The 27,539-nt window shown below is 45.1% G+C and overlaps 1 protein-coding gene across 6 annotated transcripts in view; it reads right to left on the bottom strand.

Moving 5' to 3' along the window:
• Positions 1-27,539, bottom strand: part of LOC144784606 (ATP-binding cassette sub-family B member 5-like) — a 1,313,284-nt gene that overhangs the window by 617,549 nt on the left and 668,196 nt on the right. For all 6 annotated transcript variants that reach the window (XM_078663518.1, XM_078663516.1, XM_078663520.1 and 3 more), the window contains one exon: positions 14,202-14,262. In XM_078663518.1, the coding sequence (XP_078519644.1) occupies positions 14,202-14,262 (61 nt within the window). The remainder of the gene's footprint in view (positions 1-14,201; positions 14,263-27,539) is intronic.

Below are 27,539 nucleotides of genomic sequence, written 5' to 3'. Positions count from 1 at the left end.
GAGATAAACCTGTCTGCTCGTGCCAAGATACCAAGGGGTGAGCAGGGTTTACTAAGGAGTGTAATCCCCTTATCCTGACTTATAAGTAAGGATCCTTATTTGGACAAAGGTAAATACCATTGGCAACTAAAGACCCCAGATCTAACAGGTACAATGTACTATTTATGCTCCAGTCGGTGCAACAGTAGGGAAAGCGTTGGAGGGGTAAAATGTACTAATCCCACTCCAGTCTGTGCAGCAGTAGGGAAAGTACTTCACTTCAAACACATACTTTGGCCCTGATTACAATTTGAGGCAGACCGTTGTGGAATGGGAACCGACCGACCTCATCATTTGCATGCGCCCGCACACAGTGCTGTCAGAACCTTACATTTTTCTATGGGAGCTTGTTCGGTGGGCGGAAAATGCCCGAAGCATATGCTCCCGTAGAAAAAGGGATGTTTCCAAACCTCACGGTGCCTGCCACATGGTGCAGGGATGTTGGGCCAAATGCAGCGGTCCGTGGTAGAGGGGAGCCCTGTTAGGGGCCCCTCAAGTCAGTTTCCGACAGCCATTCCATATTGGAAAGGTCGACATGGATTGGCTGTCAGAAACCAACATTATAATCCCGATGGCGGAAAAGGAGTCCTTAAGGGAGTATGAGGTCTTTACGACTGGCCGACGGGCTACACGAGCCTGTTGGAACCAAGTCGGATTCCCTGACCATTTTAAACTCTGACCATAATCATCATAATACGGCAGTCGGACTTTAAACTTACAATGTCGGTAGGAAAGAGCCTAAGACCATTGTAATTAGACCCTATATTTTAATAATTGTAGCAATCAAAACAATATATAAACTATTATTAAGATTTATATATATATGTATATATATATATATATACACACATATATATACATATATATGTTTATATATATTTATATACACATACATATATATATATATATACACCCACACACACACACACACTTATAAACAATTAAACAATTCACATAATATTTTTTCAATCATTAATATCAAATAAAAATATGCTATTAATTGATTATTTAATTAAAGTCCAACACTATACTCCCACGTATCTAGCAGCCCAAATTAAAAATGTAATTAAAATAAAAAAGTATACCACAATTAACATATTAAGTAATAAATAAATAATTAATAAAACATGAATTATTAATAGCTCATTATTTTTTACTTAAATAACTTTTCACCAGATCCCCCTAAAACATAACACACACCTAATATATAACATGAAATATATAGTTATTAAATAACTTACATAATTATAAATACAATACAGATTTTAATTAAAATTAATGTCGTAAAAATATAATATTTACTTAAATAACTTCCCACCCTAAACCCCTACAAACCAACAACCAGCACTTAAAATATGACTTAAAAAATATAATAACTACACAAGCTACATATTTATCGATTAAATGATTAATAGCTCATTATTAATAAATTATTAATGAATTAACTTCTCACCCTAAACCCTTACACACCCAACAATCGGCACCTAAAATATAACTCACAAAATATAAGCACACAATTTGCATGATCAATTAACTAATAAATGAAAAATAAAAAATCATTAATTCTTATGCAATTAACTTCATACCCATTACCCCTACAAACTTGCACCTAAAATATAACATATTTAGCAGTTAAATAATTAATAATTAATTAATAAATAGTTAATAATAAATTATTGCTAAATTAACTTCCCATCCAGTACCCCTACAAACCCAACCACCTGAACCTAAAATATAACTAGAAATAATTAATATTTAGACAATTTACATAATATCAATTATATAGCTAACATTAATTAAAAGTTAATTATTCATTAATTATGATTAACTTCCCACCATGTACCCCTACAAACCTCAAAACCAGCTACAACACTATAAATTACTATTAACAATTAAATTAAAATCATAATAACTTAACTATATTGAAAAACAATAACAACAATTATATACACAACATATAACATATACAATAAAATATTATTTAAAACACAAAGATAATTAAATGAACAATATTTTTTACAACTATATTATTGTAAACAATATTAACAATGATAGTCTGGAAAACTAAATTACTTACTTTGAAAAAAAAATCTATATTTTTGTAAACAATATTCCTGTATCACGATATTTCTGTGACACAATATTAAAAACTCAATATTAATGCCACTCGATGTTTATGACTCAATGTTTTTCCCAAATACCATTAGGACTGCTCAGCAACTGTCACAGAGGTATTTAATGCTTCATTGCAGATTTGTAGGTTGCATTTGCTGACAGTTTTTGCTTTTTTTGTCCCCTAACTCACCCATTGTGCCACGGCCTGACCACACTTTAACCTATAGTCAAGGTGCTCTTGTTCTCCCTGGACCCGACCACCTCTCCGATACTTCCCCCACACCCTCTCCCACTAGCCCTTGCCTACATCACTCCCTCACTAGACAACAAGCCTGCCCACTTTCCAACAAGAACTCAATTAACCTCCCTTCCCTTGCCCTCCCTTACATCATCCACTCGCCTCGCGCAACAATACCTCAGAGTGGGAACTCTCCGTTCGGGGACTTCCCCCACCCCTCCCGCACACTGGCCCTGATCTCCCCCCCCCCCACCCTCCCCATTGACCAATCTTCCTCCTCCCCTCCACGCGATCCATAAGCCACACTCTGATCCTGCCTCTAAACTCAGGGCAATTAACCATGAACCGCTAAATCTCAAAACTGCCATACTTAAACTCATTAAGGCCACCGAAGAGCTAGCCCTTGATCTCTCTCTCAACATGCCCATACTCGAGATCCCCATCTCTCTTCCACCAGGCCAACACTTGAGATCCCACATATGACACACCCCTCGAATCCCACTACCCAAAATTGGAACACCACCCCTACCCTAACACCCCGTCTTGACAGGACAGATCCTTAAATCCATATCCAGAACCTGATATTCTCTCCCTCCTCCTTGAGTACACCTCTCCTTCTTCAAACATCTCTAGCCTTGCTATATGCTCTCATACAGCCCCACTAATTTCACTTAACTCAACACTCCCTAACCATGATAATGCGGATCCCATCCGAACCATCACCCCCAAACCCCATAGAGCGCCAAGACTCAATGCCAATTCCATAAACTTCAATAACCTCCTGCGGATCCCCACTTCACAACCTGCACCCACGGACACCATGCACAAATCGCACCTGAAAAGCATGCTACTTAACTGTAGATCAGCGGTGAAACATACCACAGACCTTGCCGATCTCATCCTAGCGCAAGATCTGGCCTCCTTATCCTCACAGAAACATGGCTCAACGACTCCTCTGGCCCTATCGTTGACCTATTAGTCCCTCCTAGTCACAACATTATCAGACTCGACCGAGTTAAGAAATTAGGAGGTGGCATTGCCTGTATCTTCCGCAACTCTCTCACAGCAACAGTCCCCCTCAGCTAATCTCTCCTCCTGTGAATATCTTTCCATAGATATCAACAGCACACACAGACCCTTATGCAGCCTTCACACCTTCTACCACCCCCCAGGTGATAACCTCCAACTAATCGAACAAGTTATAGAAACCATCTCCTCCAACCTGGGGCGTCACTCTCCCAGATCTTCCTTGGTGACTTCAATCTCCACTGGAATGACCTCTATGATCAGGCTGCTACAACCCTCAAAAACGTCCTTACCGACTTATCTCTCACTCAATTCTGTGACAGCCCCACTCACAACTTAGGTTTGACACTGTATCTCATGCTCTCCAACTCCAACTCCAACTCCATTCAACTCGAATCCATGCTCCCCTGTGATTGGTCTGACCATCATTTTATCAACTTCCTGATACCTGAAAGTTGGAACCACAAATCTGCTCAACCACTCAAACGTAAACACTGGAAAAGACTGCTCCATAACACTAGCGTTAATATGCTCATAGAACGCTGCAATCTCTCCCTCCCGCCGCCTTCTAACATGACTGATGTTCATGACCTCACCGACCATTATAACAACAGCATGCTATCAGCCCTGAATGATACGGCACCTCTTCAACTAAAAATAATTTCCATAAAAGACTCCAAACCGTGGTTCAATGACAGACTAAATGAGGACAGACGCAGTCTTAGACTAGCTGAACGCAAGTGGAGAGCCTCTCCCTCCACGGATCTTCTAAACACTCTAAGATCCCAAAGAAGTGGATACAACAAACTTAGGGCCTCATTATGATGGAGGATTTTCCGCCTCCTCCGGGCCGGCGGAAGCCACCTCCGGCCCGGAGGAGGCGGAAAATCCTCTGCGGACTCACCAAAGACCCACCGCCGCATTACGATGGCTGGTGGGTCTTGGTTTCTGTCCGCCGCTTTTCCGCCACGGTCGGATTACAACCGCGGCGGAAAAGCTCTCATTTGGCTGGCAGTGTCTATCAGACACCGCCAGCCGAATTAGGATGCATTTCTAAACATGCTTTTCCGCGGCGGTTTTTCCGCCGTGGAAAAGCATGTGTACTTTTGATTTTGGGGGCCCGTTGCGGGCCCCCAGGGTGTTGGCGGGTGGGGGGTGCACATGGGGGGTACCTATGGTACCCCCCAGCATTTACATGCACAAAGCGGCAGGCACTGCGCGGTGCCTGCCGCTTTGTGCATGTAAATGTTAAACATGCACTTTTAACATTGCGGCGGGTGCTGCTTGAAGCAGCACCCTCCGCAATGTTAAATATCCAGGATGTGGCCGCCAGGGTGGCGGTCACATCCTAATCGCACATGAGGGAACGCCGCAGCCCATGCGGACGTTCCCTCATCCTCTGGGGTCGCGGACGGACGCAAGTCCGTCCGCGATCCTAATGAGGCCCTAAATTAAAACGGTGAAAGACAATTTCTTCAAGCACCAACTTGACATAGCCAAAAATTGCCCGAACCAACTTTTAGAGCTCATTAAATCACAATCCAACAACACCTCTACCCAATCTCAGCACACCACTCTCCCACAACCAAACTGCGAAGCGGTGGCTGAATTCTTCCTCAAAAAGATGAATAAAATCGAATCAGACCTAAGGTCTGCCTCACTCACCCTCTCGCCCTCCCCTGACGCCTCGGTCTCCACACCCTTGCCCTCGCTTCTGGGTCTCTCACTCAAAAACAATGCCTCTTGGAGTCAATTCACTCCCCTCAATGACATTACCATCCTCAACATTCTCTCTACCCTTAAACCCTCAAATCACTTCAATGACCCTCTCCCCCCTAACTTCTTTAAAGAAATGATAGGTTCACTTGCACCACTCTGGTCGAAAATCATCAACGCCTCACTTCTTCAAGGTGAGAACCCAGTCTGCCTGAAGGTAGGCCTAGTGCTAACGATTCTAAAAAAACCTTGGCTGGCCCTATTGACTTGAACAACTACCACCCTATCACAAACATACCGACCCTGGCGAAACTTCTGGAGAAATGCATTCACAAACAGCTTCGCAAACACATTGAGCAATTTCAGCTTCACGACCAATTCCAATCGGGTTTCTGCACTGGGCACAGCACTGAAACGGCCATCACTCACATTGTGGACGATGCTCTCATTTTACTTGACCAAAATGAAACCTGCCTTTTAATCCTACTCGATCTCTCATCGGCTTTTGACACTGTCAAACATGACAATCTACTCTTCCTCTTGGAACGCAGAATGGGGCTCTCAGGCACGGTCCTTAAATGGTTTGCCTCTTTCCTCAACAACCAAACACAAAGGGTCAAATCCAACCAGTCTCTCTCCAACCCGAGTCCCTGCACACTGGGTGTTCCCCAAGGCTCCTCAGTCTCCCCCACTCTCTTCAACCTCTTCCTTGAACCACTGACTGTAATTTTTAAAGACTCCAACATCCAATGTTACATGAATGCGGACGACATCCAACTATACATGACACGGCCATAACTCACATTGTGGACGATGCTCTCACTTTACTTGATGAACGCCTCTTCAGCTCCCGACATCGCCATCGCCATCCCAGAGGGCTACAAGATCGTCCGCAGGGACCGCAACACCAACCAGATGGGAGGAGGCATCGCCATCATCCACAGGAACACCATCCGTCTCACGACCAGCACCGACAACACCCTGACCACCGCCGAACACCTGCATTTCCAGATCCACACCGACCCGAACACCACCCTCAGAGGCACCCTGATCTACCGACCCCCGGGACCACGCACACAATTCAGCGAGGACATCGCCGACTTCGTCAGCCCGCATGCCCTCCCCTCCGCCGACTACATCCTCCTGGGGGACCTCAACTTCCATCTGGAGAACAACAACGACCGCAACACCAGCACCCTGCTCGACAACCTCGCCAATCTTGGACTCAAGCAGCTGGTGTACACCCCCACCCACCTCGCAGGACACACACTCGACGCAGTCTTCTCCTCCAGCACAGACATCGACTTCAGCCACGCCACAGAGCTGCAATGGACGGACCACAGCTGCGTCCACTTCACCTTCAAGAGAACGACGACCCACCACCACCAGCAACAGGCCGCCCGCAGAAGCTGGAACAAGATCACAGCAGACCAGCTCGCCACCTCCCTGAGCCAGCACCCTCCTGCCAGCTCAGCAAACCCCAGCCAGGCCGCCGACAACCTCACGAAGTGGATCAGCATCTGCGCGGACGAGCTCGCCCCGATGAGGACCCCGCCCAGCAGACCCGGCAGCAAGAAAGCCCCGTGGTTCACCGACGAACTCAAGAGCTCCAAGAAGAACTGCCGAGCCCTCGAGAAAGCCTGGAGAAGGGATCCTACACCGGACAACAGGACCACCTTCAAGCTGGCCACCCGGAAGCACCACCAGCTGATCCGCGCCGCCAAGAAAACTGCATTCAAGGACCGGCTGGACAACAACGCACAGAACTGCAAGGAACTCTTCAACATCGTGAAAGAGCTATCCAACCCCAGCGCAGGAAACAACGACATCACCCCATCGCAAGACCTCTGCAACTCCCTCGCTTCATACTTCCACAACAAGATCACGGACATACACAACAGCTTCAACAACCAACCAACGCACACCAAGACCGAACAACCACCCCCCACCACCACCCTCCACGCCTGGACCCCGATCAGCACCGAAGACACCATCCGCACGATGAACTCCATCCACTCCGGATCACCGACCGACCCCTGCCCTCACCACGTCTTCAACAAGGCCGACGCCGTCATCGCACCCCACCTGAGAGACATCATCAACACATCCTTCGACACCGCCACCTTCCCTGAGAGCTGGAAGCACGCCGAACTCAGCGCTCTACTCAAGAAACCCACAGCGGACCCCACCGAACTCAAGAATTACCGCCCCATCTCGCTCCTCCCGTTTCCCGCCAAAGTCATCGAGAAGACCGTCAACAAGCAGATGGCCGCCTTCCTCGAGACGAATGGATCCCTCGACCCCTCACAGTCCGGCTTCCGAGCCAATCACAGCACCGAGACCGCCCTCCTCGCCGCCACCGATGACATCCGAGCCCTGATGGACAACGGAGAAACAGCAGCCCTCATCCTCCTAGACCTCTCCGCGGCATTCGACACTGTCTGCCACCGCACCCTAGTACAGCGCCTCAGCAACGTCGGAATCCAGGACAAGGCGCTGGAATGGATCATCTCCTTCCTCGACGGCAGAACACAGAGAGTCCGCCTACCACCGTACAAGTCAGAGGCCTCCGAAGTCATCTGCGGCGTCCCTCAAGGATCCTCACTGAGCCCCACCCTCTTCAACGTCTACATGAGCCCCCTCGCGGCCATCGCACGACAACACAACCTCAGCATAATCTCCTACGCCGACGACACCCAGCTGATCCTCTCCCTGACCAACGACCCCGCCGCCGCCAGAGCCAATCTGCACGAAGGGATGAAAGAAGTAGCCGAGTGGATGACGACCAGCCGCCTGAAACTGAACTCTGACAAGACGGAGGTCCTCATCCTGGGCTCTTCACCCTCCGCCTGGGACGACTCCTGGTGGCCTCCCGCCCTGGGCACCACACCCAAACCGACAGACCATGCACGCAACCTGGGCTTCATCCTGGACTCCTCCCTCTCCATGACCAGACAAGTCAACAACGTCTCCTCGGCTTGCTTCAACATCCTACGCATGCTACGGAAGATCTTCTGGTGGATCCCCACCGAGACCAGGAAGACCGTCACCCAGGCCCTCGTCACCAGCCGACTGGACTACGGCAACGCCCTCTACGCCGGTACCACCGCCAAGCTCCAGAAGAGACTCCAGCGGATCCAGAACGCCTCAGCCAGACTCATCCTCGACATCCCACGAACCAGCCACATCTCCGGACATCTGAGAGACCTTCACTGGCTCCCCGTCAACAAAAGAATCACCTTCCGCCTCCTCGCCCACGCACACAAAGCCCTACACGACCAAGGCCCGAGCTACCTCAACAGCCGGATCAACTTCTACGCTCCCAAACGCCACCTCCGATCAGCCAACCACGCCCTCGCCGCCGTCCCCCGCATCCGAAGAGCGACTACAGGAGGAAGGTCCTTCTCCTACCTGGCCGCCAAGACCTGGAACTCCCTCCCGACCGACCTGCGCCTGACCCGAGACCACCTCTCCTTCAGGAAGAAGCTGAAGACCTGGCTGTTCGAGCAGTAGCGGCACCCCCCCTCCCCCAGCGCCTTGAGACCCTACGGGTATGTAGCGCGCTATATAAATGTCATTGATTGATTGATTGAAAATGAAACCTGCCTTTTAATCCTACTCGATCTCTCATCGGCTTTTGACACTGTCAAACATGACAATCTACTCTTCCTCTTGGAACGCAGAATGAGGCTCACAGGCACGGTCCTTAAATGGTTTGCCTCTTTCCTCAACAACCAAACACAAAGGGTCAAATCCAACCAGTCTCTCTCCAACCCGAGTCCCTGCACACTGGGTGTTCCCCAAGGCTCCTCAGTCTCCCCCACTCTCTTCAACCTCTTCCTTGAACCACTGACTGTAATTCTTAAAGACTCCAACATCCAATGTTACATGTATGCGGACGACACCCAACTCTACATGAAAAATTCCTCCCCCGATTACATCAAATCTCTCAATGGAACCCTTCTCAAAACCCTTAACTGGCTTACCTCCAACCATCTCTAATTAAACTGCCTCAAGACTGAATTCCTCCTCATTGCACCCACTAAGCAAACCCCCACTGTTTTGAAATTTTTCTGTAACCTCACCGCCCTCAACTGCACACCGCACATTGTTGACTGCACTAAATCACTGGGAGTTGTGCTAGACAAACACTTAAACATGATAGATCACATAAGATCATCAACGAAAGGAGCAAACTTTCAACTCTGCATTCTAAGATAACTCAAACCCTACCTTCCCCAAGATGACTTTAAATCGGCGGTGCAAGCACTTGTCATTTCCAGACTAGAATACAGCAGTGCAGCTCTTTACGGTCTGCCTAAACTCAGTTTAGCACCTATCAGAGCATCTCTAAATGCTGCCACTAGACTCATCAGGGGCTCTAAGAATACCAATCACATTTCACCGGACCTTAAATCGCTGAAATTTGCTTCCCTTTGAAGCTAGGATACAACTTAAGATCGCTTGTATGACCCATAGAGCACTACACTTAAAAACCCCACTCTACCTGACAAACAAACTGGAACTTTCGGGTGCTCCAGATCTACAAGGAGCACCGGCCCACTGCTGCTGAAGCCCAAGAAATTTAAGAAGCTTAAAACTTACAATTGTACATTCTCTGGCATCGCCCTGAGAACCTGGAACTCCCTTCCCGTGGATAAAAGACTAATTCCCTCTACTCTTGCCTTCAAAAGGGAAGTCAAAACTCTACCATTGGACAAACTGTTCTAATGAACAATGCGCTGAACTTGATGCTGTGCTCCTAGTGCCTCTAAGTGATTGGGATTTTTTTTGTCTGGTTTGCTCTTTATGTATATTGCCCTTCTTTTTTGCTATGACCCTTCCTTCTTCCTTTGCCCGCCCAATCTCTCCTTGCCCCTGTTGTATATCGCCTCACTGTTTCCATGATTTCTCTCACCTACTTATTTTTCTTTATCTACCTATACCTATGTAAAGCGCTCTGATACCTTCCGGGGTCATGTCCGCGCTATACAAAACTTTTTAAAAAATAAAACAAAACAAAAAAAAATACCTATTGTGAATAATACAAGAGATAGCTTTAGATCAGCCCCTTACTCATGACTGAATGGCTTTCTTATCTATCTCACTTCTCTGCTGCTGATTTAGTGGCTTTTCACCCTGTTCCTGTGTTTGTCCCACCCAATACCGGTTCGGCCTCAAAAGGTTTTGATTGAATGAGTCTATCCTTCATGTGTGTACACCGATGGGGAATCTTATTACTATTAGGATGGGTGCATTTGCTATAGTGTTTTGCCTCATGGATGGGGAAGAGATGGGGTAATCCCTTTAATCTCCTGCACACTGAAAGGCCTTCTGTGCCTCCAAAGAGGTAAAAAAACGAAGGGCCTTATTACCACCACAGCTGCGCTCACAGGAGGACTGCAAAGCCAGTTATGCACCTGCCCACCTGATTAATACTGTAATCCAGGGCAGGCTGGCGGTCCTGCAGCCGTCTCACATCGGTGGTATGTTAGGCTCCTAGAAGAACCTATACCACATACCACTAAAGTGAAATAGCCTGTGTGGCATGCACCATTTCATGCATGTCACACAGTGCACGCACGGAAGTGCAACTGTAGGGGGGCACAACATGTGGCCTCCCGCACCCACATCCATAAGCAGATTTGCTCAGGCCCTATTGGGGGCCCTCCCTGACTTTCCGCCAAAGTTTTCATGGCGGTATCATTCATAATATGGATGGCAGAGCAGTGATCCACACCGCCTCCATTCCTCCCCACTATCAACACCAGCGGCACAGCAGAATCTAGGATCCTGGCAGTGCCCCTGATGTTATAGCGGGCTGCTGGAGGCCAACCACAGCACTCCTATTACAGCAGGAGTGCGGTGGTCGGACCGCCACCATGACTACGGCGGTCCTAGTACAGCCATATTTGTAATAAGCCCCAAAAAGTCTAGGGAAATACCCTTGCACACAGTTACTGAGCATACTTCTCTTGGTATTTATGCATTTTTCCTGCACAACATTAAACCATGGACAAATCAGCCTTGATTTATATACATGGATGAAATATGTTGACTTTAGGATGCAGGAACCACTATAGTTCCTACCATATCAAACACTTACTTTTTAAACTCACCAGGGACCGAGGATATAAAAGTTCTTTGGAGGGTACCCTTAGGTAATGCTCTGGTCCCAATATTAATAAGACATTTGATATATCGAGCTCCCAAATACTGGTGAGCCTCAACAAACAACATACAGTTCTATCCAGGGAGATAATTCTATGATGAAGCATGCCACAAAAGTGGGTTAAGATTTTCTTCTACAAAATCATGAGTTTGCAGCTTAGGGCCTAATTATGAGTATGGCGGTCTACTGGTGGTGGTGGTATGACCATCACCAAACAGCCGGTCTGCCCGCAGTATTCAGAGAGTGGCGTTGGACAGCCACAAAACCGCCGGCTCCGGCGGGATCAAGGATACCGCTGGGCTGGTGGTCTGCAACCAGCAAAAATATGCTGGCGGTGTCGCTTCTGGCACCACCAAGCATATTAAGAGTTTCATTTTCACCACCTTTTTCATGGCAGTGAGGCCACCACGAAAAGGTTGTGAGAGAGGCAACTAAAGGGGCATGGGGGGGGGGAGTATGTTGTGCCCTCCTGTAATTGCACCCCTGCCCTGCACGAAGTAGCATGCATATCACAATGCGCATGAATGTGCTGCTGGTGCTGTCACAGCGGCAAGCTGCATGTTAGGCTCTCCTAAGAGCTTAACAGCCCATTGCCATAAGACCGCCGCAGCACTGCCTTCCTGTCATGGATTACAGTTGGAATCTGGCGGGTGGGCACACAACGGCTTTGGTGGTCCTCCAACAGATGGAGCGATGGCAGGGCTGCAGGTTATTATGGCCAAAGGCATAATAAGGCCCTTATTATGAGTATGGTGGTCCATAGGATCGCTTTACCTGAGGTGGAGGTCCGACGACTGCCACACTTTGGGATCACCTGCAGTATTATGACTGAGGCAGTTGGCCCAACCTATCAACTGGGGCGGTCTGCCGGGATCAAGGATCCCGCTGGGCTGGCGGTCTTTCATGGGCAGGAATATGCCAAGCATATTCCAAGTTGCCATTTCACCACTCTTTTCATGGCGGTAAACCCGCCGTAAAAATGGTGGCGGAATGGCAACAACTGCCAGATTTGGTTGTGGGCGTGCATTCCGGGGGGCTGGAGTTGCACCCTCCCTTCCTGCACAGTGTGGCATATATTTCACACCGTGCAGCAAGGTACAGTCTGAGTTCTGACTGTGGCAGCCTGCATGATGGAAACTTCTATGAGCCTAGCAGACCACTGGTCTTGTGGGACTGCCATCAGACCAGAATTTAAATCCTAATCTGGCAGCAGATTACAACTCGGCTTTGGCGGTCCTACAGGAGACGGCGTGTTACACAGTCTTCTGTAGGACCGCCAAAGACAAAAATCAGGCTCTTTGTCTTAAACTACATACAAAAGAATCATTTAGCTACATCATATTCTTTGTTGAATGAGTTTCTCCTTCTACCGTTTACATTCAGTACATTAACTACTTTTTTCTTTTACCTTCAGCATTCCATGCATGTGTGTGTTTCCTGCTCTTTCTTCCAGATACTGCTTCCTTCCATGGGTCCCGCCCCTATGCTTTCTATGTTATTCCCACATCCTCCACTCGTCCGCTGCTTGCCCCACCCCATCTAGCTTTGCTTTTTTCTAAATGTTTATTTACATTCTCTTACTTTCCAACTCCTCTGTTGCTCAACCACTCCTCCCTGCTTGTGCAGCTCCATCGCTGCTTCCTCCTGCTCAGCAGTATTGAGTTTCTTGCCTATCCCCCCGCTCGTCTGGTGCTGACCGTCCCTCCCAGTTTTTTGGTAATATGTATTTCTTCATTTTTTTTTTACGGCTCATTGTTAGACTTGGCATCTTTGGCGTGGTTTCCCCTGACTTTTTGCCTCTACCTCTTGCATTTTTGCCTGTGTACTGGATTTCGATTTTGCTCATATTTAGGTCATAGATCGGTTGGGAGCTGCCAAGTTCCGCAGCATATTTGATGTGACATCTGGGTACTGGCAGATTGCCTTAACTGATTGAGGCCAACGAGAAGTCTTCGTTTTCAAAGCTAGGGGGGCACTACCGGTTCTGGCTCATGCTCCTTGGGTTGAAGAATGCCTAAGCCAAATTGTGAATGTTGGATTTTTGTCGTTTTGGTCTTGCTAGGTTTCAATAAAAATACTTCCTTTTTCTAAACTGGTGTGGTGTCCATTTGTAGTGTTTTTACTGTGTTACTGTGTGTTTGTGTGGAAATACTTCACACATTGCCTTTGGGATAAACCTATCTGCTCGTGCCAAGCTACCAAGGGGTTGAGCAGGGGTTATTAAAAGTGTGTAACTCCGTTATCCTGACTAGAAGGAACGGTCCCTGCTTGGACAAGGTGCATACCTCTGCCAACTAAAGACCCCCATTGTTAACACCCAGAAACTGCAATTTGCTACCAGAGCACTCCTTTCGGTTTCATTTACTAATTATATGCATCACTCCAAGATGGGCATCCATTATTTTGGAACTGTAATCTAAAAGAACAACAAAATCCGACTATTCATTGTTGTCAACGGTGAACAGCATTGGCAAAAAAAAAAGAGACAAATATTTGTTGCAGGGTCATAAAACATATTTGTGCTTGTGTAGGGACACAGACATGTGCATATGTCATCATGCCGGCGTTGGCCAATTTGCCTTTTTTTTATTGAATTGCTGATGCTGTTGATCTTTGGTAACAAACAGTGGCAAAGCCAAAAAGGTCAGCTAACGCCTTTCAAAGCCGAGATCTATTGAATGCTTGTTTATTGTTATTAAATAAATATGATTTCATGTATGTTTGTATAATACATAGGTCATAATAAATATTATTGTTTCTTATTTTTACTTTACTTCAATTCTAAATTCTTGAATTTGAAAAGTGTATATGAATGTGCAGTTTAACAATACAACTTTGCTAGAAAGTTCCACATAAGGTAATTGAAGAAACAAAGTACCGTGTTACATGACTTACAATTTGGAGAGGACCAATCGCAGGAGTTTTTTCTTTCTTTTTCTTTGTTTCTTTCTTTTTCCTAAAATAAGGTGAAAGCAAACAGAAGTCACAAAACCTCTTCTCTTGCTTTAGCTATGAAGTCAAAGTTCAAATCATAAGTCACGAAAACTTCGGACAGCACGCTAACGAAAGAAAAGCAATTCATAAACACTGGCACTGCTAAAGAAAAAATAACCAGCCTTAAAATAAATGAGTCACAAACGGAGCTGTTTTCATCAGCTGATTGAGACACTCGGTGTTTATTGTTTATGGTCTGGCTTGACAGCGCAGATGTCCACAGACAACTATGTTAGAAAGAATCAGCGTACCCACATGTTGCGACTGCGAGCCAGGAATACATGCTCTAATCGGGCACAAGTTGTATGCGTCCACAAATAAGGTGCTATGTATTAAGTATCAGTCTTACAATGGGAATGAACTTGAACTTCCAGAGGCCCAAAATGCCTCTGTAATGGTATTAAGTGTCCCAGATAAGCACAAATGGATGTTATTTTCTCTGGCAGCAGCACATATGTTCTTTTATTACTTGATAAGAAGAGACACAGTGTTGATCTAAAGCAAGCTTGCAAATGTGTTTGTCTGGTTAATCTTCCCTTCAGATTGCAGCAGAAACGGGACAGGGGTCGAAGTACCTACATGGGCATTTGTGGAAGAATGTAATGCCCCCCACCCCCCACCCACACAATGCTTCATTTGTTGATCTCTGTGCTGACATTTAAAGCAATACAATTTAGCAGTCTCGCTAGACAAAAACAACTGTAATCAAGGTTTGCGGCACACTAGATAATAATGTGATTCTGTTCCTAGCACTGAACGGGCACAATCACAAACCAGAGGTAAGCCAAACTTGCAGATACATTTGTTACTTTTTCATAAGCTTTGCAATTGGCAGCAAAGTAAATATACACTTTTTTCTTCCTTTCCTAATTACATTTCATGTTCTTCTTGCAATTTCAATTAATTTGCTTTCCGTTGTGTTTCTATTGCATAAGTTTGCTGTATGCCATGTTAGGTTGTCATAGTTGTGACTTTGGATCAGTCTGGCTTGCGAACGTCTCTTGTGTGGAATGTGTGTATGAAATGGATTGTAGGGATTCAGGAAGGAGATGGTTGAGGAGCGGACTGAGCAGAGGATGCGACCACTAGTACGGGGCTTAATTTAAGGAATCAACCTATACTCATATACTCACTGTGTCGTGATTCATATTTGAACACCACGTAACTATTGGCGAAGAGGATGGGATACATGAAAGTTAAAGCGGTGAAGACCTGGAGTCCTTTTGTTGGTGTGTGGTGGCCACCAAAGTATATTACAGGTTTTAATTGGATCTACAAATATTGAATTTAACGTTTCCACCATTGAGTTTATTCTTTCTCTGAATAGGGTGAGTAGGCAATATACAACTCAGGGCACGAGTACATAGCGGTCTTAAGTGCTGGACATGGATTTTATCAGCACGTGTTATTTCTTAAGGCGGACTTTTGGCTTGTGCTAATTGAAAGCAACATTGTGCTGATTTTGGGAATTGAGACCGGTAAATGGCTGTATGGACTTTTTGCTTTTCATATGCATGTGAGTTCTTGGTGGACTTTATTTGCCCTGACCTCATGATATTTGGATAATATTGATCAAAGCTTATGACACTACTAGTGATGTGTAAATATATATATGTTTACATAGAACATGGAGAGGGGCTCTAATTTGTGAATGTTGGGTGAACATTCTTCCCTTGTGATCACTTTATTTACTGGGTCTGCGTTTAAATAATTTGTGGTATTTCTCAAGTGAGCGTTGGGGAACCCTATTTTACCCTTCTTTGCAGCACATCAAAGAATAGACTGTATTATATTCTCCAAAGGTACCTAGAATAATATTAGTTGTACTGTTATAATATATTCTTGGTAGGACCACCATTTTAGTAGCAACATCAGCCTTTTCACTAACAACTGTTATTGTGATAGTTATATTCATATTCTACATTGCATTATGCAGATTGTTGAATGTAACAAACATGTTGTATAACTCAACAGCAGTCACAGAAGACGTAAGAGAGAGGATATGGCCTCAAAACAGTTGGTGGCACAACCTTTCTACAGTGCGCAGGTAAACTAGTGATTCAATAGTGAACTTAGTATAGAAATTTTGAAAATTACTATTTAGCTATTGATTCTAGGTTATTGCGTCCGGACAGGAAAAAATAGTTTTTATTAGGCTGTTTGGGTGCTGCTGCTCAAGACATTTTTGATAATTTGCCGGAGGTGGAAACACCTGAGGATATTTCGTGGAATTATTCATGGAATGATTTTGGTGATGCTGTTGCATGATTAGAAACACAATTTGGTGAACTGCCAATTGTAATTGTTGAGAGATTTACATTTTTCTCACGCAAACAAAGTAGTGAGGAAGCAATTGACGAATTTACTGCGAATATCTGATTTTTAGCAAATACTGTGATTTTGGAAACAGGCTAGATACTTATCTTTGTGATCGGTTAGTTTTAGGCTGTAACAGCAAGAAAATTCATAGAAGACTATTGTATGTGCAATCCCATCGCTGCATCCACTTTACCTTCCAGAAACCCACCACGCACCGACGCACTCAATGGACCCCCCATCGCAGCTAAACACCACCCTCGCCCGAAGCCCACCTTCCGACCCCATCGACACAGACACCGCCGCCCGCAACCTCAGACAATGGATCGACGACTGCGCCAACACTCTCGCCCTAATCAGGAAACCCTCCAACAAACGCACAAAGCGAAAAGCCAGCAGGTTCACCACCAACCTCCACGCCTGCAAACAAACCTGTCTAAAGACTCGAGAAGAAATGGCACCTCAAACAGACACCGGACTGCTCTGCAGCCCACATAAACACCATCCGCAGTCACCATCACCTCATCCAATCCACCAAAAGGGCCTCCTTCAAGGACTGCCTTGACAACAACGCACACAACAGCAAAGAGCTCTTCAACATCGTGAAGGAACTCTCCAACCCCAGCTTCAACACTAACAACTTCCCAACATCGCAAGACCTGTGCGACTCCCTAGCCACCTTCGTCCATCACAAGATCGCTGACATCCACGACAGTTTCAAAAACCAGGCCGCCCTGACAGCTATTGGCACTTCCGACTCACCGCCCACCATCCACACCGACCCCCTGCTCACCTGGACCAACGTGAACGACGAAGACACCACCAAAATCATGAACACCATACACTCCAGAAGTATTTAAAAATAAAAATGAAACTTTTCAGTTTCATTTTTTAAGGGCAGGCAGGGCCTGCTCTTAAAAAATATGTGTGCATGCATTCCCAAAGGGGAAAGGGTCCCCTATGGACCCCTTCCCATTTGCGAGTGCCTTACCACCCTTCTGAGAAGGGTGGTAAGCTGCGAGTGTTTTGCGACCGCATTAGCGGTTGTAAAACATTTATACATGGGTTCTGGACTCGCTATTAGGAAGGGAAGCCTGTGGCACCCCCTTCCTTATAGCGAGTTGCTCACCCTATTTTGCGAGTCGCTAATTGATCAGCGACTAGCAAAATAGAGTTGGTACATTGGCCACGTGTTTTTTGCGGTCACAAACGGGCCTAAACCCCCTTTGCGACCACAAAAACGGTCGTACATCTGGCCTTATGAACCATAGAATTGTCATTATAAGGTGTGCAATCTGCACATGAAATTACTCATGCCTCAACATGTTCACAATATGGTGCCAGGTAGTCAGAAATAGGTAAGTATAATGCATGCCTCCTAACACACTCACAACCAAGCCAAACTTGGTAAGAACATGTAACAAGAAAACTATCTAACCGACGTTTATTTCAGTGTCCTGCAATACAGTTGATGACTCGGTTCAGAGATGTTTTAAGGCATGGGCAAAGTGGGCCATGGCCCAGGGCCCCAGTCTTTCAGGGGGCCCCCAGTCAGAGCCAGCTCTGTTCTGCAGAGAGTCTTGCCCTTATGACGTGTACTAATTCTTAAACAATTTATTTTAAATACCATGTTTCCTTTAATTTATTTTTATTGTGGACGATATGTGAGAGACTAATACAGATATTTTGTAGAGAAATGTTTGTTTCATGCAACATCCATACAAAAAAAATTCTTTTAGGTCAAAACAGGTCCTCATATATGAGAAATGGGAGGGTGTCACAGAGATTATTTGCAGCATAATTAGTGAGCTACTGCTGTGTTAAAATGTTGAAAATACAGCATTATCCCTGAATAGTTGATGTAAAGACATTTAGAATTTGGACGACTGTGCCTGTTAGTGATCTGGCCAAAGACTGCATGAAAGAGCTGAAATTGAATCAGGAATTAAAAACCGTTCCTAACAGGGCCCCAAAAATACGTTGGCCCAGGGCCTCCAAAATCCTTAAGATGTCCTTGACTCGGTTTGCTCTATGTGTCCTGTACTGTGGCACAATTACTGCTGAACAATGCTATGGAATGTGTACTCTATACATCTGCCAACTTTTTAACAACATTCCATACTTACCCTGCTTATTCTGTGGCAAGCTACGAGGAAAATCACTTTGCTGCCAACTGACAAAATAATCCAGCAGGACACTGCGCGCCAGACTTGAAAGGTACAATTCAACACCATGATACAGAGGGTCATGCAAATGACAGGGGAACAGCAGAGTTGGTTGTGGACTGCCATTCCCTGGGCGAGGACTGAAGAAGATGATGCTGCAAGCACCAAACATGAAACACTGCCAAGACACACAACACAGGAATAACGTCTCATTCCTGACTGCCCATAGAGTAAAGACAACTCAAGCACACAATAGATAAAATAAAAAGTAAACTAAACAGCAGCCTAGTTCAGATTAATTCTATACCTGCGCTGAATAGAAGTTTACTGACTGGAATAATGAACACAGATCTCAGCCCATGTGTAGAATAGAATGTACTGCGCATGCGCTGTTCGACTAACTAAGGAATGAAAGCTTCGCGACCGGAGGAGAGCTGAATTAAGCAATTGTTTGACATAACTTTGATTGGGCGGGGATGTGTGATCACTCGTCGTGATCAGAGTCAATACTCATTTGTGTTCGCAGCAGTATTTCGAGATGAATAAGGAAGAAGCCATGACACTCAGAGATGTTTAAAGAATAGGCAAAGTGGGCAATTGCCTAGCCCCTCAACTTCCAAGGGGCCCCCTGAGAAATTGAACTTTCTATCTTCCTTCTGTTTATTTCCCTGCCTTAACCTTTAACGTATAATTCAATATTGTTAGGCAACACAGGGCTTGAGTTCGTAACAAAATAGGCAAGAAAATTCAAAGTTGTTCCAAATGTGGGCCCCCAAAATACTTCTTGCCCGGTGCACACTAAATCCTTAAGATCACACCGATGCCACTGTGCTACCTACAATTGTGTGTCTTGCACAGTGAGTGCCACGATCTTTCTCCACAACAGGATATAGAGTAGGGACAGTGACTCCGCGGGTTAAAGTTTGGCTGGTAAATTACAGCAACACTGTGTTTTTATCCTTCCAAACTTTAAATCCAAATCCTGTGCAACTAGTGAAACTACCAGGTCACACCCTTAATGCGCCTGGCGCAAGGGAGGCCTGACGGCAGGAGGACGCCAGCTTCGGCAAACAAGGTAGTGAACACCTGAGACCGGGAAGGGAACGATCTGCACATCCGCCCCGCCCAGCGTCGCGGATCCGGCACAAACAACTATTTAATCTCTTCTGGTATCATAGCAGCAGTGATTCCATGACTACTGCTGTATCCACGCGCAGCCTGGATGCCGCGAATATTCACTGACTCGTACAGCTACTTGCACAATCCCAAATATGTCGGGTTTCAAAAGCAGAACACCGCGCAATGCAGGATGTCACTATGTCCATGAACCATGCATGAAGGTTCCACCTTATAAGAGCAATCCCACCTTTCATCTGGCCTGCTATTTCTAATTAATTTTCTTGCTGCTGAGTAAAACTTAGCATTCTACCTGGCTCACTTTTAGAGTCCTGCTTGCTTCCCTAAACTGTTAACAAAAGTTCTTGCAACAAGGAATGAGTAATCCTCGCAATAATGACTGGTGAGGAAATTCCACCTGTGCATTATAAGACTATTGCAGGTCATGGATGGATCCCATTAACCTACAGAGAGAGGCATGAGGCCGAATGCCTTTACAAGGCCCCAGAGTTTCAAAGTCACTTAAACATGTCCTTATAAAGTTCCCACTTGAGTTATCCCATAAGACCATGGCAAACCCTGCAATCGACATTTAGGAAAGGGTTCCGCAGAAATGTGTGGCCTCTCCTCTCCTATAGGCTGCTGCAGGAGGCCTGGCTGTAGTCGACGTGTACAGCTTATCTTATCTGAGAAGATGCGCTGTTCTCATCAAGATGTAGCCATCTTCACCTGCCACTAACAAAGCCTGGCCTCTCAGTGCACTGACAGCTGATCTGACCCTTTCGTCGCTGTGGCTGCGGATGGCAGAGGAGAGGAGGGGACTATCACACTAGCAGCATCACAAACACGTGTGCCCAGACATCACTGCCCGCTTGTTATACATTATTTTAATATATATAGTTACACAATTTCTTATTGCAGGTGAGAGCTTACATTCGAAAATGTCTGTAATAAGAGGATAATAACCACCAGGTTAAAGGAGCCAGAACTATAACTCCAAGATTTTCGTATATTTTGCAAAGAAAGTCCTTGACAGCAAAAAAAAGCTTCTTTGGTTACATGGAGAATTGAGTAAACAGAATTACCATGTGACCATGGTTTCAAATGACTATGGGCCATATGTAGGTAGCTTAATACCGGTCGGTAACGGCCGAAAATCGGTAAATTTGCCGTTACCGACCGGTATTTAGCTTTTTCCAATGTAGGTGGCGGGATTTAAGGATTCGGTGATTTACCGATTCAGTAATTTAAGGAATCGGTAAATTACCGAATCCTTAAAAGACCGAATCGGTAAATTACCAAATCCTATGTAGGGAGCACTCAAGTGAGTGCATTTTTGATTTAAGGATTCGTTATTTACCACCAACTACAAGATGGTGGTAAATATCGAAAACCTTTAAAAAAGCAATTGTGTGCTTATTTAAAAGTGCATGTGCATGTGCATGTGCATGTGAGTGCATGTGGCACACATACATGCCCCTAAGGGCATGTATGTGTGCCACATGCGCCCACATGCACGATTCAGGGGTGCAACAGGATGTCAATGTGACACCCTGCCACCCTTGAATATGTTCCCCCTTTTACCGATTTGGTATTTACCGAATCGGTAATAGTGAATGGCTTCCCATTCATTCCTAAGGGCCATAGGAATGTATGGGAATTACCGAATCGGTAAATACCGAATCGGTAATACCGAATATTACTGAATCGATAACATTTACCAAATTTTTACCTACATACTATTTACCGATTCTGAAATACAGAATCGGTAAAATTCGGTATTTCAGAATCGGTAAAAAGAGATTACCTACATATGGCCCTAAGTGTTTTAATGTGTACAAACTCCATAGCTGTAACACCTTCATCCAGGTCATAAATCCAACAAGAATGACCTATAACCATTTATTGCCACTATATATTATCCCTCATGAATATATATTATTCCGCCCACATCACAAGATCATGCAAACGTTTAATGTAGCGAACCCCATGACCAGAAGGGCCTCTTTTCTTCCCTGAAATCTTGTTAACCAAGAGCTTCTTTTGGGAAACACTAGATCAAATTCAAGCCATGAATTAAGCCACAAAATTAGGGTCTTAACAACATGTTTACTGATACGCCAGCACGGCTCTCAGATGGAGCTTGAGTACCATGGGACCACCAAAAGCACAGTTATTGGGAGATGCGGACACTTTCTACCTCTAAGCACTGGAAGCTTATAATATTGGGACTTCCTCTGCTTGGCTGATTGTCAGACTCCTTCTCAACTACATTTCCAATACTCATTTAATGGAAGAACTTACTAATTAGAGTCTTGAGAAAGTCCATAGGGCGAAACATGTGTCAGTGGTTCTGACAATATTGTCAAGACCGCTCAGAATACAATTATTGCAATTTGTTCTCATGTTACTATCCATGAGTGCTCCCATTCTGCACAACAGGGTGGGGCTGGGTCACAGAAATAATCCTTTCTGCAGCTCCACAATGGAGCCAGCGAGGATACGATATCATCCAATGACATTTAGATGTGCCACATGGATGTTTGGGGCTGAGTAGAAGATGCTGACTGACTGAAAGTACCCTACATGTTGGGTTACGTTGACCTAGGGGTGCAGAGATGGTTTTTGGGAAACATCAGAACCAATTTCAAAGGGCCAGGGGGGCAAGTAGAAGCTACTCGGCCCAATCGTGGGGGTCGAGTACTTTATTTCTAATCTAATGTCCCAGGTCCTGAGCAACTGGGCCAAGTATTGCTTCAGCACTTGACTCTCAGTGGAAGCGTGGGTTGAGCAGTCCAAGGCTTCTTTTGGGGGCAGTAGATCTTGGAATGAACACAGGCTCATGACTCAAAATAATTTCATTATTAGCAACAAATCACTGCTCAGTCAAATACTTTCTTTTATGACAAAAGTAGTGTTTATATATGAACAGAAAGGGAAATAAGGCATAGCAAGACCCCTAAGATTAGGGTTCTGGTGTTTAATAGGCAGGTGCCCAAGTTCCACTCCCCTTATCCTTAGCAGTAGTGGTTATTATTATCTATTCGATGTAGACGACATTCAGATTAGGCCGCACTAATAGTTCAAGTCTCAGAAGTCCTACTCCAACTCTAATAAAAGTCAAAAGATTTCCAGCGCCCAAAAGTCTATGTAGCAGAACAAGTTCCCCTGGTGTCTTCTGGACCTGCAATAGGTCTTTCCTGCTCCTGCAAGGATGACAGTGGCTGCTGTTGGTGAATAGCACTCCTTGCTCTGTAGTGGCAGCGGCTGGGCATCTACAACGCTTCCTCCAGGAGAGACTGTAAGTTCCTTTGATCCTTCCAACAGGTGGGGGGAGGAGTTAAGTTGCTCCAGTTCCAAACCTCAGTCAGGGTTCGGTGCTGCACAGGTAACCACAGCAGCCTTTCCCAGGCAACGGTCCTTGTCCTTTCCAGTGGCCCCACCTGGCATACGTAGCCATCTACCTTACTCTGCACTCGAGTGACAGCCCAATCCGCACATCAGTAATTTTCACAGCGACCCCAACTGGCATTCAGAGTCACAGACTTTCCTCCACACAGGGGCTGCAGCCTGATTGGCATTTCAGTAATCATCATGGTAACCCTTCCTGGCATACAGGGGTTTCTGAGTTTCCTCCACACACAGGTTACAGCCCGATTGGCATGGCAGTGCTCTTCACGGCGGCTCACCCTTTCACAAGGGGTTACCGGCTTCACTCTGTACAGGGGTTATGGGTCAATTAGCATGGCTGTGATGCTGAGCAAATATAACTTCACTGCGCCCCCCTCTGACATACAGGATTTCTGACTTGAACCTGCACACGGGCAGCAACTCAATCGATGCCGCAGCAAACGCCTCAAACCTTGCTAGAGGGATCCGCTCGTAGGATCCCCCACTGCACCTCTCTTCCTCCAGCGTTCTCTTTCTCAAAACACAGGCTATGAGAGTGACTAGAGGTTCACACCTGGATGTCAGCCACAGTAATAGATGCATCAAAAGGTTACCCCAGGGACCCCAGCCCAACACTTTGTGATTCTCTTTTGAACCCCATCTAATCACTGAGACGTCCCCAGACCTCTTTACTGTGACCTATCTGTGAATCAAAAAGCACGATTTGAAGTGTACTGATGATCCTGCTCGCCTTCCTCCAGTATGTGTCCCACCCAAGTCTTAGAAATGCAGCAATCAACAAACCCTTCTTGAAAATTCCTTCAAATCCTCATGCTCCTCCAGTCAGCCCTGGGTCTCCCAAATTAAACCTAAAGTCCTCAATGTGTTGTACCATTCACAGGCAAACATGCACACAGCACTCACATGCAACTACATGCATGCTGCACAACGCTATATACCGCTGCATGCTATCTTGATGTAGGCCAAGGGTGAGTTAAGCACACAGCAGAGCAACTTTGAGTGAGCCTGTAGGCCTCACCACAGTGACACAGAAAAAAAAGGCCTGGTGACTTCTATTGATCCCTTCACAGTATGTTGCCACCACCGTGCTCGGGATGTTTAACTCCTGGCAAAGGCCTTTTACCACTATGAGGGTACGCTTTGGGTGTCACTCCTGGTCCAACAAGACTGCAATGTGTGAGACTATGTCATAGCGCACATGCATGATTCATGTTTGACCAAGACAACAAAAACATCAGACAGGGTTGCAGCTGGGGCACTCAGAGCAGGGGTAACGGTCTGTCACCATGCATGGTACCTTTCTGTCCCAACAAGGAGGAGGCATTTTATGGCCTTGAAAACCAAGATCAATAGCTTGCAAAGAGCTCTATTTTTAGCCAACAGCAATCTAGATTGGTGACCATAGTAAGGTATAAAGATAATAAATGGCCTCGGTAGCAAATTGTATTACCTTATCCAATGTGATGAAAGTACCACCCTATTTTGACAGCAGACGAGTTTGCTACGCTAGTAAGAAGATCAGTGTCTTTGCTGTATGAAAGAAAATGTTTGAACAGATTTTGGATGATTAATAATTGAAGTGTGGCTGCAGTTTCTTTGTTAATAATTAATGTTTTCATACTCATTGGGTGATCGACATATTCCGCAATGTTTCTGGCTGTTGTAATCAAAATGTCTGATGCATAATGGATAGAGTAGGAGAGGGCCACAGTTCTTGATGCAGCAAAAGAAATTGATAATATTTGTTTCGAATGAATTCAACAAAGGTGAGCGCTTAGCAATCCTTTGGTGGATGGCTATGAGTCAGTTTAAAAATTGGTGCCTGGAAGTGAGTAGTGACAGTAGGAAACAATAAAAGACTTAAGTAACATCAGCATACAGATACAGAAAAGCTAAAAGATGTGCTGATGTCATCAAATGATGCAGTTTAATCGGAGAAGACAAGAGGTCACAGGAGTGTACACTGTGTGAAGCCTACAAGTAAAGGTGTGGGGTGGAGAGTGTGAATATTAAGAGACCAAAATTAGCTCAGTGCTGAATCAGCAATACCAAGGCAGGTGTAAGAGTACAGCAGAGCAGGGTGATCAAAAGTATTAAATACTGTGGAATAACTGAGAAGCATAAGAATAGAACAGAGGTAACTGTGACAGGTAAAGGAATGGAGCTGATTAAATGAAAAAGGACAATGTTTGTGGAGGGCAAAGTTCAGAAAACAGAGAGTAGTCGATTGAGCATGCTATGAGGGGTGAGAAAGGTAGATGGGTGACTGATACCTAATTACTCCAGAATTTGTAAAATAATGGGAATACACAGAAAGGAATATTGCATAAGGGGGCATTAGAAGTGACTTTGTTTTAATGGGGACAAAACCAGTGGAGACTTTGTTTGGTAGGCACCTGTGATAAAATAGTTATTCAAAAAGATGTTTCACAAGATATGATACAAAGTGTTGTAGTTTTATTGGCTTGGAGACTATGGACACGTAGGACCTGATTACGAGTTTAGTGGTGCCGTGCTGGCACCGCCACGCTGCCAGAACCCCAAATCCGCGTGAGAACCGCCTGCCAAATAATGACTTTTTTAGTAATTGGTGGGTAATTCTTTGACGTTCCCATGGAGGTGCCAATTTCACTTGGCAGTGCCTAGAAAATAGGCACAGGCATGGGAACGTCAAAGAAGTTCCAACACAGCATGGACTGCAAAGTCCATGCCGTGCTAAAACTAGGGGTGCATGAACACAGGTGGGCACATGTTGTGCCCCCCCTGTGTGCATCCACATGAAGTGAGGCACAAGGGGTCCCTTCAGGGACCCCTTTCTTTTCTCACCACCACTGTTCTCATGAAGGAAAGATCTCCATTAAATCTGTGGCGGCGACAAAAGTAGTAATGTGCTTGGTGGGACCATGGAGGTCCCACCAAGCCTATTGATTCCTCTTAATTGCTGCATCCACTGCCAGGGAACGGCATTTCCCTGGCGATGTCGGCGGTCCCAGGGCAGTATGACCTCCTTTGTCGTAATGTGGCAGACGGAAGACTGATGTCCCACCACGAGTATGGCGGTCCGAGGACCGCCAGACTCATAATTTGGCCTTTAGGGTAAGCTGATTTGAACATAGGAAGAAACTCAGCAGAAGATTTGCAAGATAAAACACAGACTTGATCAAAGTGAGTGAAAACGGTAAGAGAAGTGTTAAAGAAAGGAGGTAAGCTTGAGAAAAGTGTTTCAAAGTTACTTCTTGATTCTGGGATCGTGCGGAGAAGAGACACTTGGGCTATTCATAAAGGGAACTTACACTTGTGAGTAATTTGCATGTGTAATTTACTCTTACACTTTTGATTAACGTTACTACTTTTGGCTATGCACAAAACCCAAGTGTAAAGTTTCTCAAAAGTGTAACATGTCTCCCCCATCCATGAAACAGACTGCAGAGTCTACCAATGGTAAAGAATAGGGAAAAGTAGAAAAGTATAACGCACTTCAAAAAATGAATACACATATTTTTGTGTTATAAATTAATGTAAATTAATTTGATATGTTTTAAATATAGAACAAAAGAAAACATTTAATTGCACTATTAATGTAATTCAGAATTAAGTACTTACGGCCACATGAATCAACCTATTTAGGAAGTGCAAACGGTGTGAATCGGTAAATTCGTCCGTTTGCACTTCCTAAATAAGTTTTTGGGATGCATCATACATTTTTGTGAAAATCGCTATTTTTAACGATTTCCAAAAATGCGATTGCTTTTAAGGAATCGCAAATTTACGATTCCTTAAAAGCAATGCATGATTGTTTTTCAAATTGCGAATTAGCAATTAAGGGGTGCAAATTACCACGAGGTTGAACCTCGTGGTAATTTGCGAAAAGTTATGGAAATGCTCAAAAATGCTTTTTTAAACTTTCATGTTACAGACACACATGTCCTTAGGACATGTGTGTGTGAAACATTCACTTTAAAATACATTTCAGGGGTGCAGGGGGGGTCCTTTGGACCTCTCTGCACCCTTGCAATGCATCAACAAATTGCGAATTGCAAAAAAAAAAAAAAAGGCAATACGGCATTGATTCCTATGGGCCTCTAGGCCTCTAGGCTCATAGGAATCAATGTAATGCCATTCCTTAATTGTGATTCGCTATTAAGTAATCGCAAATTCCGAAAATTAAGAAATCCTAAAAAAAATTAGGATTTGTTGATGCATAGGATTTTCCTTATTTTTCGCAATTTAG

Source organism: Lissotriton helveticus, chromosome 10 (genome assembly GCF_964261635.1).
Source record: "Lissotriton helveticus chromosome 10, aLisHel1.1, whole genome shotgun sequence".
In the NCBI taxonomy this organism is placed as follows: domain Eukaryota; kingdom Metazoa; phylum Chordata; class Amphibia; order Caudata; family Salamandridae; genus Lissotriton; species Lissotriton helveticus.
This window is presented reverse-complemented; position numbering and strand designations above follow the sequence as displayed.